The sequence below is a fragment of the Miscanthus floridulus genome, chromosome 9, assembly GCF_019320115.1.
Source record: "Miscanthus floridulus cultivar M001 chromosome 9, ASM1932011v1, whole genome shotgun sequence".
Taxonomy (NCBI): Eukaryota; Viridiplantae; Streptophyta; class Magnoliopsida; order Poales; family Poaceae; genus Miscanthus; species Miscanthus floridulus.
In genome coordinates this window covers 84372155-84385653 of record NC_089588.1, presented here as the reverse complement: position 1 = coordinate 84385653, position 13499 = coordinate 84372155, and the positions used below count along the sequence as shown (strand labels likewise).

General features: G+C 45.4%; 2 protein-coding genes across 2 annotated transcripts; one reads left to right on the top strand and one right to left on the bottom strand.

Annotated features, from left to right (window-relative positions):
• The first annotated feature begins 4256 nt into the window (after positions 1-4256).
• On the top strand, positions 4257-4676 carry LOC136480202 (uncharacterized). The gene has a single exon (XM_066477818.1). The coding sequence runs from the start codon at positions 4257-4259 to the stop codon at positions 4674-4676; it is 420 nt and encodes a 139-aa protein (XP_066333915.1).
• Positions 4677-5415: 739 nt separating this feature from the next.
• LOC136480201 (uncharacterized) lies at positions 5416-7718 on the bottom strand. Its single transcript, XM_066477817.1, has 8 exons — positions 7681-7718; positions 7594-7597; positions 6721-6803; positions 6447-6627; positions 6279-6361; positions 6065-6165; positions 5577-5700; positions 5416-5440 (listed from the first exon to the last, which is right to left on the bottom strand). The coding sequence occupies exons 1-8, from the start codon at positions 7716-7718 to the stop codon at positions 5416-5418; spliced, it is 639 nt and encodes a 212-aa protein (XP_066333914.1).
• Between the last annotated feature and the right edge of the window lie 5781 nt (positions 7719-13499).

Sequence of the window (13499 nt, the reverse complement as noted above, 5' to 3'; positions counted from 1 at the left end):
TGATCATGACATAGGTAGCACATTCCAAGTGGTGAAGCAAATGAAGATCATGACAAGATGATGGTGATGCCATGGTGATGATCAAGTGCTTGGACTTGAAAAAGAAAGAAAGAGAAAAAACAAAAGGCTCAAGGAAAAGGTATAAATGGTAGGAGCTAGTTTGTTTTGGTGATCAAGACACTTAGAGAGTGTGATTATATTTAGGTTTGATAGCCGTACTATTAAGAGGGGTGAACCTTGTATCGAAATACAGTTATCAAAGTGTCACTAGATGCTCTAACTCATTGCATATGCATTTAGGATCTAGTGGAGAGCTAACACCCTTGAAAATGTTTGTAAAAATATACTAACACATGTGCACAAGGTGATACACTTGGTGGTTGGCACATTTGAGCAAGGGTTAGGAACTTCACCGGCAGAGTGTCCGTCCATAGAGTGCGGACAGTCTGACGGTGCCACTGGCGCCCTAGACAGAAAAGACGGAGGTCACTGTAAGTGACCGGACGCTAGTCTTGGATGGACCGGGGCGTCCGGTCAGTGGCAGCAGAGGGCATGCATTTCAGTCTCATGACCAGACGTTGGGTCGCTCAGCGACCGGACACTAGAAGGCTATGTCCGGTCATGCTGACATGGCAGCACAGAGGAAGACACTGTGTGACCGGACACTGGTTGTGTCTGGTCAAGCATGACCGGACGCGTCCGGTCGGAAAAAATCATTTCTGGAAGCTTACTGGAAACGACCTGATGCTGGGGGTTCAGCGTCCGGTCACTGTTAGCTACTACGTCCGGTGGTCTTCTGACCATTGAGATCGGGCGCATAGCATTTGAAGAGAGGGACACATGGCGTGCATCGCGTGACCGGACGCTGAGGTCCAGCGTTCGGTCGATCTGACCGGTGCATCCGGTCAACCCGTGTTTAGCCCAGTGAAGGGGTATAACGGCTCTATTTCATGGAGGCTTCTATTTAAGCCCCATGGCCGGCTCAAGCTCACCCTCTTGGCCATTTGCATTGACATAGCAACCTTGTGAGCTGAGTCAAAGCCCTCCCACTCATCTCCATCGCTGATTCATCATCTTTGTGAGATTGGGAGAGAATCCAAGTGCATTACTTGAGTGTTTGCATCTAGAGGCACTTGGTGTTCGTGTTTCGCTTATTACTCTTGTTGGTTGCCACCACCTAGACGGCTTGGAGCAGCGAGGGTCATCGAGCGGAGGGTGGTGATTGTCTCTGGCTCCTATCATGGTGATTATGAGGGGTTCTTGACCTTTCCCTGGTGGAGAGACAAAAGGTACTCTAGTGGATTGCTTGTGGCTTGTGTAATCCTCATCTTGTGTTGGTTGTGCAGCACCCTATTGAGGGTTTGGCGTGTGATGCCAATTAGCGCGTGAACCTCCAAGTGAGTGAATCGCCACAATGATGAGTAGCTTGCCGGCAAGCAAGTGAACCTCGGTAAAAATCATTGTGTTCATCATTTGATTCTGAGGTGATTGGTCTTCATTGTTATTCATTCTTGTGATTGATTGGCCCCTTCCTCGACACGGCAGTATAACCTTCTTGCTCACTCTCTTTACATTACCGCAAACTAGTTGTCAAGCTCTTTAGTGTAGCTAGTTGTGAGAGCTTGTTAGTTTGGTTAGTGTGGCTCTTTAGTTAGCTTTTGAGAGCACGCTAACTTAGTGTATTGACAAAGCTATTGTGTGGATAAAAACTATATAAACTAGAATTATGGTAGGTGGCTTGCATTTTTAGTAGGCTAGCGCAACACTTGCTTCGCCTCATAATTGTCTAACCAGTTTGTTAAGTGTTGTTGTAGAAATTTTTATTAGGCTATTCACCCCCCTCTAGCCATTAGGACCTTTCACTGGTCGATATGATCGGAGCGTCCAGTCACCCCATGTTGTGCCCAGTGAAGGGGTACAACGGCTCTATTTCGTGGGGGCTTCTATTTAAGCCCCATGGCTGGCTTAAGCTCACTCTCTTGGCCATTTGCATTTGACATCGCAACCTTATGAGCTTAGCCAAAGCGCTCCCACTCATCTCCATCATTGATTCATCATCTTTGTGAGATTGGGAGAGAATCCAAGTGCATTGCATGAGTGGTGGTTGCCACCACCTAGACGGCTTGGAGCAGCGAGGATCATCGAGTGGAGGGTGGTGATTGTCTCCGGCTCCGATCATGATGATTGTGAGGGGTTCTTGACCTTTCCCCAGTGGAGAGCCAAAAGGTACTCTAGTGAATTGCTCATGGCTTATGTGATCCTCATCTTGTGTTGGTTGTGCGGCACCCTATTGACGATTTGGCGTGTGATGCCAATTAGCGTGTGAACCTCCAAGTGAGTGAATCGCCACAACGAGGAGTAGCTTGCCGGCAAGCAAGTGAACCTCGGTAAAAAATCATTGTGTTCATCATTTGATTTCGAGGTGATTGGTCTTCATTGGTATTCATTCCTGTGATTGTTTGGCTCCTTCCTCGACACGGCGGTATAAACATCTTGCTCACTCTCTTTACATTACCGTAAACTAGTTGTCAAGCTCTTTAGTATAGCTAGTTGTGAGAGCTTATTAGTTTGGTTAGTGTGGCTCTTTAGTTAGATTTTGAGAGCACACTAACTTAGTGTAGTGTTATAGCTATTGTGTGGATAGAAACTATATAAATTAGAAGTGTGGTAGGTGGCTTGCTATTTTAGTAGGCTAGCGCAACACTTGCTTTGCCTCATAATTGTCTAACTGGTTTGTTAAGTGTTGTTGTAGATTTTTTTAATAGGCTATTCACCTCCCCTCTAGCCATTAGGACCTTTCACTCGGGCACATCATCTCTGTAGCTGGGGTTGCCATGGACACAGCCAAGGTGCAGGCGGTCCATGACTAGCCTACACCCCGTTCGGCTCGCGTCGTTCGCAACTTCCTCGGCCTTGCGGGATACTACCGCAAATTTGTGCGCGACTACGGCACAATCACCGCCCCGCTCACGGCGCTGCTCAAGAAGGAGGGCTTCCTGTGGTCCAGTGATGCCATAGAAGCTTTCGACACACTGAAGGCGGCCATCACAGCCGCACCCGTGCTGGCGCTTTTGGAGTTCAACCGGCCGTTCGTGGTCAAGTGCAACGCCTCCACTCACGGCTTCGGTGCCGTACTGCTGCAGGACAGCCACCCAATTGCTTACTACAGTCGGCCAGTTGGCCCTTGACACTGCTCACTGGCCGCCCACGAACACGAGCTTATCGGGCTCGTCTAGGCCGTACGCCACTGGAGGCCATATCTATGGGGTCGCCGCTTCCTGGTAAGGACTGACCATTACAGTCTCAAATTCCTGTTGGATCAGCGCCTCGCCATGATTCTGCAACACCACTGGGTAGGCAAGCTGTTGGGCTTCGACTTCTCAGTTGAATACAAGCCTGGCGCCTCCAACACTATGGCAGACGCCCTGTCACGCAGGGATATGGAGGAAGGCAGCCTCCTCGCCATCTCAACGCCACACTTCGACTTCGTTGACCGCCTCCGCCTGCTGCAGACATCCGATCCCGCCCTGGTTGCCCTCTGCGACGACATTGTGGCTGGCCAGCAGGGGACTCCGTGGTCTGTCATCGACAACATGGTGGCGTACAACTCCAGGTTGTACATTCCACCTAGAGCTCCACTGCTACTGGAGCTGGTGGCCGCGATCCATGAGGACGGCCACAAGGGAGTGCAGCGCACGCTACATCGACTCAGACGTGATTTCCATGCTCCCAACCTGTGCACTGTGGTGTAGGACTTCATCCCCGCCTGCTCAACTTGCCAGCAGTACAAGTCAGAACACCTTCACCCTCCAGGTCTACTGCTACCGCTCCCTGTCCCAACCATGATGTGGGTGGATATTGGCCTAGACTTCATCAAGGCACTGCCAAAGGTGGGTGGCAAGTCGGTCATCTTGACGGTGGTTGACCGCTTCAGCAAGTACAGCCACTTCATTCCCCTCGCTCACCCATACACAGCGGAGATGGTCGCCCAAGCTTTCTTCAACGACATCGTTCGTCTCCATGGGATTCCGCAGTCCATGGTGTCGGACCGTGACCCAGTGTTCACATCGAAGTTCTAGAACGAACTTATGCGCCTCTCTGGCGCCAAGCTACACATGTCATCGGCCTTCCATCCCCAGTCCGATGGCCAGACTAAGGCCGCCAACAAGGTGATCACCATGTACCTGAGGTGCTTCACCGAAGATCGTCCTCGCTAGTGGCTGCGCTGGCTGCCGTGGGCGGAGTTCATCTACAACATGGCGTACCAATCGTCTCTCCAAGACACTCCGTTCAACATTGTCTACAGGCGCGAACCCCCCACCATCCACTCTTATGAGCCGGGTGAAACCAGAGTCGCTGCCGTCACCAAGAACATGGCAGACCACAACGAGCTGCTGGCTAATGTGCGCTACTGCCTGGAGCAGGCCCAGGCCATCGCCAAGCGACACTACAATAAGCGCCACCGTGTCATCTCCTACGCCGTGGGCAATTGGGTTTGGCTGTGTCTACGCCACCACCCTACAGCCTCGCTGCAAGCTCCAACCAAGGGGAAGCTGAAGCCTTGCTACTATGGGCCGTACTGCATCACCGAGCTCATCAACCCAGTGGCTGTCCACCTTGATCTCCCACCCCACGCCCGTCTTCATGATGTGTTCCATGTCGGCCTCCTCAAGTAGTTCGTGGGGGTACCACCGACTGCGCCACCATCGCTCCCAGCTCTGCACCATGGAGCTGCTATTCCAGAACCAGAGATCGTCGTCTGCACTAGGCTTGCCCGTGGCATCCGTCAAGTACTCGTCCAGTGGAAGAATGAACCAGCCTCCTCGGCCACTTGGGAGGACGTGGACTCGTTCTAGGATCGCTATCCAACGTTCCAGCTCGAGGACGAGCTGCTAGTCGAGGGGGGAGAGATGTCATGTGGGGGCGCCATTACTCCCACAAGCAGCGCAAGACCAGGGCCACTGATGGTTCCAGCAAGGCCTAGGCGCATGGTGACTGCCCTCAGAAGGCGCCCAGAGCAAATCAAGGTGAGCAACATGCAAGGAAGGCTAAGTTTATGGGATGTATAGCTTTCAATTCATATCTTTGAATGGGCCTAAGAGCCTATATATAGTGGCCATAATCAGACGTGAAGAGGGGAGAAAAATTGAGAAACCAATTCCCTAATCTTCCTATGCTGTCTTAATCTCACCTCTTCACCATTGGGCGTCCTGGAGAAAAACCCCAGCGCCAGTACCAACTCCGGTTACGAACTCCGTAGCCGAGGACCTCCTGTCTTGGGCCTGAACGCCCTTGACACAAGGACGGCTCCAGCCGACTTCAATCTGAAGGAGGATGGCAGACATTAAAGATAGTAATTGTTCCCCCCATCCCAAATTATAAGACTTTCTAGCTTTTCTAGATACATAGCTTTTGCTACGCATCTAGATATCCATTATGTCTAGATACATAGTAAAAGTTATGTATATAAAAAAGCCAGAACATCTTATAATTTGGAACTGAGGGAGTAGCAATCTAGCCCTGATATCACGAGATAGCCTAAAATATGATACATAAACTGGAAAAAAAGAACAAACCTTTTGTACACGTACGCTTCACTATCAATGACTTGGTTCTTAAACGTCCTTGAGCCCCAAGTGGTCTTGTAGTGTGGTACTGCAATTATATCTTTGAGGCCATATGGAATGCCATGCAAAGGACCTGGTGTCAGGATTTGTCAGTGTGAATTTTTAGCATAAGTGCAAAACATTGGCTAAGGAGTAAACACTCAGTTTGAATACCCTAGTATTCATATAATGGCATAATTAACCCTACAGAGAAAAAAAGACACTAGTCAACATTTTACACCACGGATTCTCATGCAGTCAGTCTATTAGTCATATGAGCACAAACTTCAAGTGGACTTGAAATAGAATGTACTCAAATAGGACCCCGATGAAAATCAGCTGCAATAAGAAGCTATGTATACAAGAAATAATTCTAAATGAACCTGAGGGAAAAGGTTCAAGTACTGCCAATAGTAGATAATGCTTTAGAAGCTCAGGCTGATTAGCTATATATATACCAAGATATTTTCCTTGTGCCAGCAAGTCATCTGCTTCCTTGGCTTGTTTGTATGTTAAATCTTCAGTATATGTAACAACAGCTTCCAGAACAGGATTGTACCTGATAGATATATCAAGGAGTTGCATTACTAAAATATGTTAATTGTGAGCCACATGCTGCATTCACACAAATCCTATGAAGAATGAACGGAAGACAGAAACATATATATTGACCTCTTTAATCTCCTCAGGAATATATCTGTAAGTTCACATGATGTTATTTGCTTTGTCCTAATAAGCTCTCCGAGCTCGATTACCTGACATATGGATATTGCTTATTGTTTTGAGAAGGGATAATTTTTAATAATCAACATGTGACACAAGATGGTTCAGAAAACTGACCGACATAAATGCAATATCTTCATCATTAGTTGGACGATGTACAGAAGGCGCACGAGGGTACTTGAAACTTCTAGTCTCACTTGTCATGCTGTCACTGCTCCATGACGATTTAAAGAGTAGAACAGAAGGGTTATGCAAACCACCATTCTCTGACACGACCAAGCAAGGAAAGCAGCATGCACTATAAAGCAACATTAACATATTACTTCATGTGGATATAAAAAAATAGTTCATATATACTTTTTAATCATTGAAGAAATCAGCATCAAAATACTTCATGGAATCCTTTAAAGCAATGACATCGCTAACTGGTTCTTTCTTCAGAACATCTTTTGCAGAAACAAATTGCTCCGTTTCCTGAAAATGAACAGGACAAAGTGATGGTCCAACGCTCCAGGATAAATTGCTTTGCAGAAATAAATAGCATCAGATTTAAGTATTTAACAGTAAGAAAAGTCGTGCCTTCCAAATCTTGTGGTATTTGGAAACAAGAGTATACGAGGGACACCTCCCACTGTTTGGTAAGGGCAACCATTTACATTTTGATGGCCACGCCTGAGTACCACAACAAATAAACATAAACAATAGCGATATAAGAGGTTTGATGAGATGAGGCTGTACATGAACTACTTATGGTCTTAAGATTTCGCACCTGACATTGAGAATAAAAACGAAGTTTAATGAGTACATGAATGATTACTGTAGTTAGAATAACCTTTAATTATGTTTTAAATCAGTTGAAGCTGTTCATTTTATCATTTATATCAACATAGAACTCTTTAGTCATGGCCTTTCTGCATAAATGCTGAGATATGGCCCACGAACAGATGTAGTTAGAAACCTTACAGGGCCACTTATCATCAATATAAAATTTGGCACCTGACGTTCAGAAAACTAAATCTTTGCAAAATATGGTTGATGTGATACAAGAACTTATGTAGCACTATAAATGCATAACCACTTGGTACCATGAAATGTATAACCACTATAGCTTGTATATCAATGGAAACTATCCGATTCACTCTTGTAAGTCTATATCATGCTCCTATACCTAGCTCTGTACTATCCGCCCCTTGAATACCTGAGATCAGCTTCTACTCTTTTTTCCCCCTTGAACAATGTCAACTTCTACATGAGAAAAGGGGACCTTGCTGCAATAACAAATTTCAGCATCACAATTAAACTAATCTATTGGCATGACCTTGACCAGCAGGTCCAATCAAGTTTACTGTACGCATTGTCCTGGTCGATGACCCTGCTGATTCTGACCATCGGTTTGTCAGTTTCTGCAGATTCTATTGCTACGCGAACATTGGGTGCCAAAATGCTCCAGCCTATAGCTGTCGCACCTCTATCCAATTGCAAGTTTTCAACCACCTACCCTTTGCCTCTGCTCTTATACTAAAAAAAATCTTTTGCCTCCGCTGCCAACCGTGCTATGAACGGCGCGTATTACTAGTATATTGCAGCAGCAGCTACGAAGCAACGCATCTCATCTCAGAAGTAATTCAGTAAACCAATGTCAACGACGATGAACGAACCATCTCAATCCTCAGCCAGCGCCATGGAAACGTTCGGAGCAATTCACCCTCCTCGCTGTGATGCTGTGCTGCAGGCCGGCTATTCACTGGTACTGTGGCCGTAGCCACTACTGAAAGAAAGCTCACGCCTTTTTCTAGGACTAGGATTGGGGACGCAAAAAGAAAAGGAAAGAAACAAATTCGCCATGACAAGTATTTTGAGAAATATGCTTATTTCTTTGGAGAGTACAGAATCTGCCAGAAAAGTGACAAGTATTGGATTGATCTAGAGTCACTTTGATTGAAAGGTCCTCAAGTTGGAAACATGTTTATAAGTGATTGAGGTACCTAAGTTTGGTTTTGAGATGATCTAGAATCATGTTAAACAAAGAGTACAAGGCCATTTGATTAAGGAGTGTACTTTGCACACTTTTGGTACTCAAATTAGAAGATCAAGATCAAACTCAAGATGTAGATGCAGTTTAAGTTCTAGTTGTGATTGGAGAACATTTGGTAGAAAGAAAAGGACTTAAAGAAGAAATCAAGTTTACTCATCAAGATAAGTCCATCACTTGGATCAATCAATCAAGTCATTTCAAGTGAGTATCAAGAATGGTTCTTGGAGAAAGGTCACTTCTCCCTAGTGTAGGGGCTTGCCGCCTATGTGTAGGTAAACCAAGTGTGGTACTTGGAAGGCTAACATGGAAGTGGTGATCCGAGGAACATTTAAGATGCTTAGTTGAAGAAATCAAAAGGGTTGATCAAGAAAAGCAAGCAACACCCAAAAGAGAGCTAGTCATGATATTTCAAGTGGTATTCTCATATTGATGCTCTCATGCAAGCAAAGATCAAAAGATAAAGCAAGTCAACCACAACAAGAAAGTGCATTTGATCACAAGTGGTATTCATTTCATATGGGTGAAGAATGGAATTCAAAACGGTATCTATTGGTCTTCACCAAGCTTATAATTGGACTTCACATTGCTATTGGAGTAATGAATTGGAATCTATGTGACTATCCTCTACTCTAACATAGCAAAGGTATCATTGTAATGTGCATGATCATTTCATCCCTTACTAGTATGCGGTTAGTGCATATAGTACATGCTTCATAGGATCATGCATTATAAATGAAATGTTTTAAATTCATGGCATACCACTATTGCTTGAATGATTACTTGATCTAGTGGTTAGTATATGAATTTGTTCATGAGCTAGTAAACCCATGTACTTGACTTAATTTGGATTGCTAAACAAGTGACAAGTACAACATTGACAAGATAACCCTTAAAAGAGGTGTGAAGAAGCTTGTCATTGGTTCAAACCGGACTTGAAAGCTTAAGCAAATCAATTTAGTTCAAGTCACATAAGAAGCTCATGATAATGATAAGAGTACAAGCACAAGACAACAATGTAAATGGATATCTAGTTTGTATGTATCAACTCACAAGTGATATCCTATAAGTGGTACTCATGAAGATAGCAAATGTTCAAGAAATGGTCTTTATTGATAAATCAAATAAGTGGTTCCATACTAGAAGATTCTTTCAAATGATATTCACTTCCTACAAGTGGTATCTATACATAGTATCAATCATGCAAGATGATGGTTCCACAAGTGATCCTCAACTTTAAGTGATCATCAAATAAAGAATGCATCCCTCACCTACAAGAGCTTAAGTCAAATAAAATGGATGACCCATGCATAAGAATAATAAGATACTAGTAGTACAAGTTGCAAATTCTAAATGGTATCTACAAGTGGTGTCATTCCAACAATCAAGTAATGTCCATCAAAAATGCAAGTCTCAACCATCTACCCCAAAGTGCATACCTTTGCATCAATAAGAAGCACACCTTTTATGGAAATTGATGACAAAGGGGGAGAAGTTGTACAAAGATATGGGGGAGAGATTGTACAATGGGAGAGATAAGATATGAAAGCTTAGGAGGTTGGACATGGACAAAGAGGGAGCAACATTGAAGAAAAGAGATGGATCAAAATTCTTGGACAAGAGAAGCACACAAGTAGGGGGAGCAAGCTCATGAACTTTGATTGATTGCATTTGATATATGCATATTCATGTGCTTGCTTGCACTGCATAAGCTTTAAGATTCAATATGCATGCTTGTGTGGTGTATGCTAGTTGTAAAACTTGAATGATGATTTGATAACTAGCATGCATAGGATGATAGCTAGACACTTGGTATGCTTTTCAAGTAATGCTAGTACCTTGCCTTTAATGTTGATCTCACAAGGTATCTAGTGCTTTTATTTCCAAGTGATGTCTAGCTAACCAAGGTGCTAAGGATGAACTTAAAGGTGCAACTCCGATTGGTACATGCTTCAAAGGTTTATTCTATACACCTTAGCATCATTTTGTAGTATTTACTCTCCCACAATTTCAATCTATGCATATGTGCAAGCTTCAAATTAAATACTTTAGCACATATGTAGGGGGAGCTAATACTACCATTTCGGGTTTATGGTACTTGTCCAAAATCATTTTGACATGGTAAAATTGCTTGGGCAAGCAACATGAATCCAAAAGAGCTTAATTTATATATCTTTGTAGAGTTGTCATCAATTACCAAAAAGGGGGAGATTGAAAGGTCCTTGTTTGGTTTTGGTAATTGAGTGACAACTTAGGTGGACTAATTGTGTTTATATGAGATACACAGGTGATTAGTCCACAGGTACATGTGTATGAGCAACATATGCCATGGAGGTGAAAATGGCTTGGAGATGTTGCAAAGCTCACACATGTGATGATGAAGGAGCTTATTGCACATGAGACATGACATTGAGTCATGTGATCAAGGTGGAGAAGATCAAGACAAGACTTGGCTTGATGGACTGGTTGCAAGCGTGAAGGGCAAGTCGAAGGCTTTGGAGTGATGGACCGCGTGGCGGTGAAGCTTGAGCAAGACTTGGCGCCGATGGACAATGGCAACGGTGAAGAGCAAGTAGAGTCAAGATCGATGAACCAATATGATCATGTGATGATATGAAGTGGATCATATCATTGTTGATCGTGTTGGTGCATGTGTTGCATCGACATTGGAGGAGATGGAATGGAATGCGCAAGGCAAAGGTATAACCTAGGGCATTTCATTTCACCGGTCATAGGTGTGTAGAGAAGTTTATGACCGGGTTTAGGATAGATGGCCGTACTATCAAGAGGGGCAAACTTGTTTGCATATCAGTCATCTAGTGCCACTCGAGTGATCTAACTTTGCATTGTCGCTAGGATCGAGTGGCGTGGCAAGTTGAGTGGCTAACATCCTTTGGGAAATGATTGTGAAAATGCTGACACACATACACATGTTGGTGTACACTTGGTGGTGTTGGCACATTTACAAAGGAGGTGGTGTTTGCAGGGGTGAGTTGGGTTTGGGTCCCTCTCTCCCTCCCGCCAAGCTTGTGAGGCGAGATTCAGCGCTTTCGGGAAAATGGAATGCCTATTTTCTATTGCGCCGGATGCAAATTCTTGTGGTTAGCACACTTGAGCAAGGGTGAAGAGAATGGAGAAGATGCTGGCGTCGTTCAACTGACCGGACACTAGATCTGAATGCACCGGACGCTGGCAGGCTACGTCCGGTCGCACTGACGTGGAGTGTAGCAGTAGCTGGAGAGTGACCGGACGCTGGCTGCATCCGATCGCGTTCGACCGGACACGTCCGGTCATGCTCGGGAGCTTACTGGAAACGACCGGACGCTGGGGGTTCAGCGTCCGGTCAGTTGAAGTTGCTGCGTCCGGTCAAGTCAAGTGACCGTTGGAACCGGGACACGTGGTCGTCTGCGAGCGACCGGACGCTGTGGTCCAGCGTCCGGTCAACTCGACCGGAGCGTCCGGTCGGCCCAACCGTTGTCCAGTGAAGGGGTAACAGCTAGTTTAGCCCTTGGGGCTATAAATAGAAGTGGCCTTCGGCCATGGCTAGTGTGGAGCACCTTGGGGGACTTTGTGTCCATGCTTGAGAGTGCTTGGGAGCCCTCCATCTCACACATACTTGATAGCGATCATCCGATTGTGTGAGTGAGCGATTCTAGTGCGATTGCATCGTGAGGTTGCATCGAGTGGCACTAGGTGATCGAGTTGCAAGCCGGTGGTGCTTGTTACTCTTGGAGGTTGCCACCTCCTAGACGGCTTGGTGGTGGTTTCCGTCGAAGCGCGCAAGAAGCTTGTGCGGCGCTCCAGAGAAGTGCTTGTGAGGGGCATTGTGCTCGCCCCGAGGGAGCCGCGAAGAGCAACTTTAGTAAAAGCATGTCATTGAGCTACCCTCACTCAAGGGGTTGGTTCTTGCGGCGCCCGACGTGCGGGCTTAGCGGGTGATGCTAATTAGCCGCCGAACCACCAAGTGAGCGGTCGACACAACGGGGACTAGCGTGTTGGCAAACACGTGAACCTCAGGAGAAAAATCATCGTGTCAACCTTGTTCTTCCCGTTGGTTTGCATCCCCATTACACAAGCTTGCGTTTACATTCATATACATTAAGCTTGTGTTGTTGCTCTTGTAATTAGATAGCTTGTGTAGCTTGCTAATTACCTTCTTGCTTGTGTAGCATAGAAGTAGCTCCCTTGCGTGGCTAATTTGGTTTTAGTAACCTTGTTAGTCACATTGCTTAGTTTGTGTAGCTAAGTATTTGCGCTCTCTAATTAGGCATTGGTTGCCTTGTTATTGAGCATTGCTAGTGAGCTTAGTTAGCTTTGTGCTTTTGCTTACTAGCATGTGTAGGAGCTCCCTTGTTGCTTAAAGTACTAGTGGCATAGGTTTGTGTAACCTTGCTCCTAGAATTGTTTAGGAGAGCTCTAGCTAGCCCGGCACCTTTGTTGTATAATCGTTATCTTTGCAAGGTGCTAGTGAACATATATAGTGGGGTATAGTCTTGGCTAGACCGATAGTTTTAATTCCGCATTTGTATCGGTTAGCCGACGCGATTAAGTTTTAGAAAAGACTATTCACCCCCCCTCTAGTCGCCATCTCGACCCTTCAAGTGGTATCAAAGCCCGGTCTCTCATTTGTGGTCTTCACCGACCCAAGAGGATGGCGAACTTTGGGCTAGAGGTTGTTTGTGACACACACATTTTTGATGGCACAAACTATGCACTGTGGAAACGTCATATGCTTGATCATTTCCGTGAATTGGGTCCCAAGGCATGGTGGATCATTGTTGTTGGTTTTTCTCGTGATGCTTTGGATAAGGACAACCTAACCCAAGCACAAGAGGATTGCTTACAACTTGATCATCGTGCTCTTTATTATCTAATACGTGCTTTACATGATGATATTTTTAGACGTGTGTGGGACTTAGAAAGTGCTCATGAAATGTGGCTAGCACTCCAAGCCTTTTACGGTGACTCCTCCACATGGGATGATGGCAAATTCAAGAAGGAGGATGAGCCCAAGAAGGAGGCACATGAGTGTGTTGAGCATAACCACAATTTGGTGATTGTGGAAGATTGCTCCACCTCATTGTCAAGTGAGGATGATGATGATCAATCCACTACAAGTTCACTTGACAAGGTTGATG

Excerpts from the sequence above, each read along its gene's own strand:
- LOC136480202 (XM_066477818.1), top strand. The coding sequence starts at position 4,257 with ATGGCGTACCAATCGTCTCTCCAAGACACTCCGTTCAACATTGTCTAC.
- LOC136480201 (XM_066477817.1), bottom strand. The coding sequence starts at position 7,718 with ATGGTCAGAATCAGCAGGGTCATCGACCAGGACAATGC. Across the intron at positions 6,362-6,446 it reads AAGATATTGCATTTATGTCG|GTAATCGAGCTCGGAGAGCT; the intron begins GTCAGTTTTCTG and ends TCCATATGTCAG. Across the intron at positions 6,166-6,278 it reads TTCCTGAGGAGATTAAAGAG|GTACAATCCTGTTCTGGAAG; the intron begins GTCAATATATAT and ends TATATCTATCAG.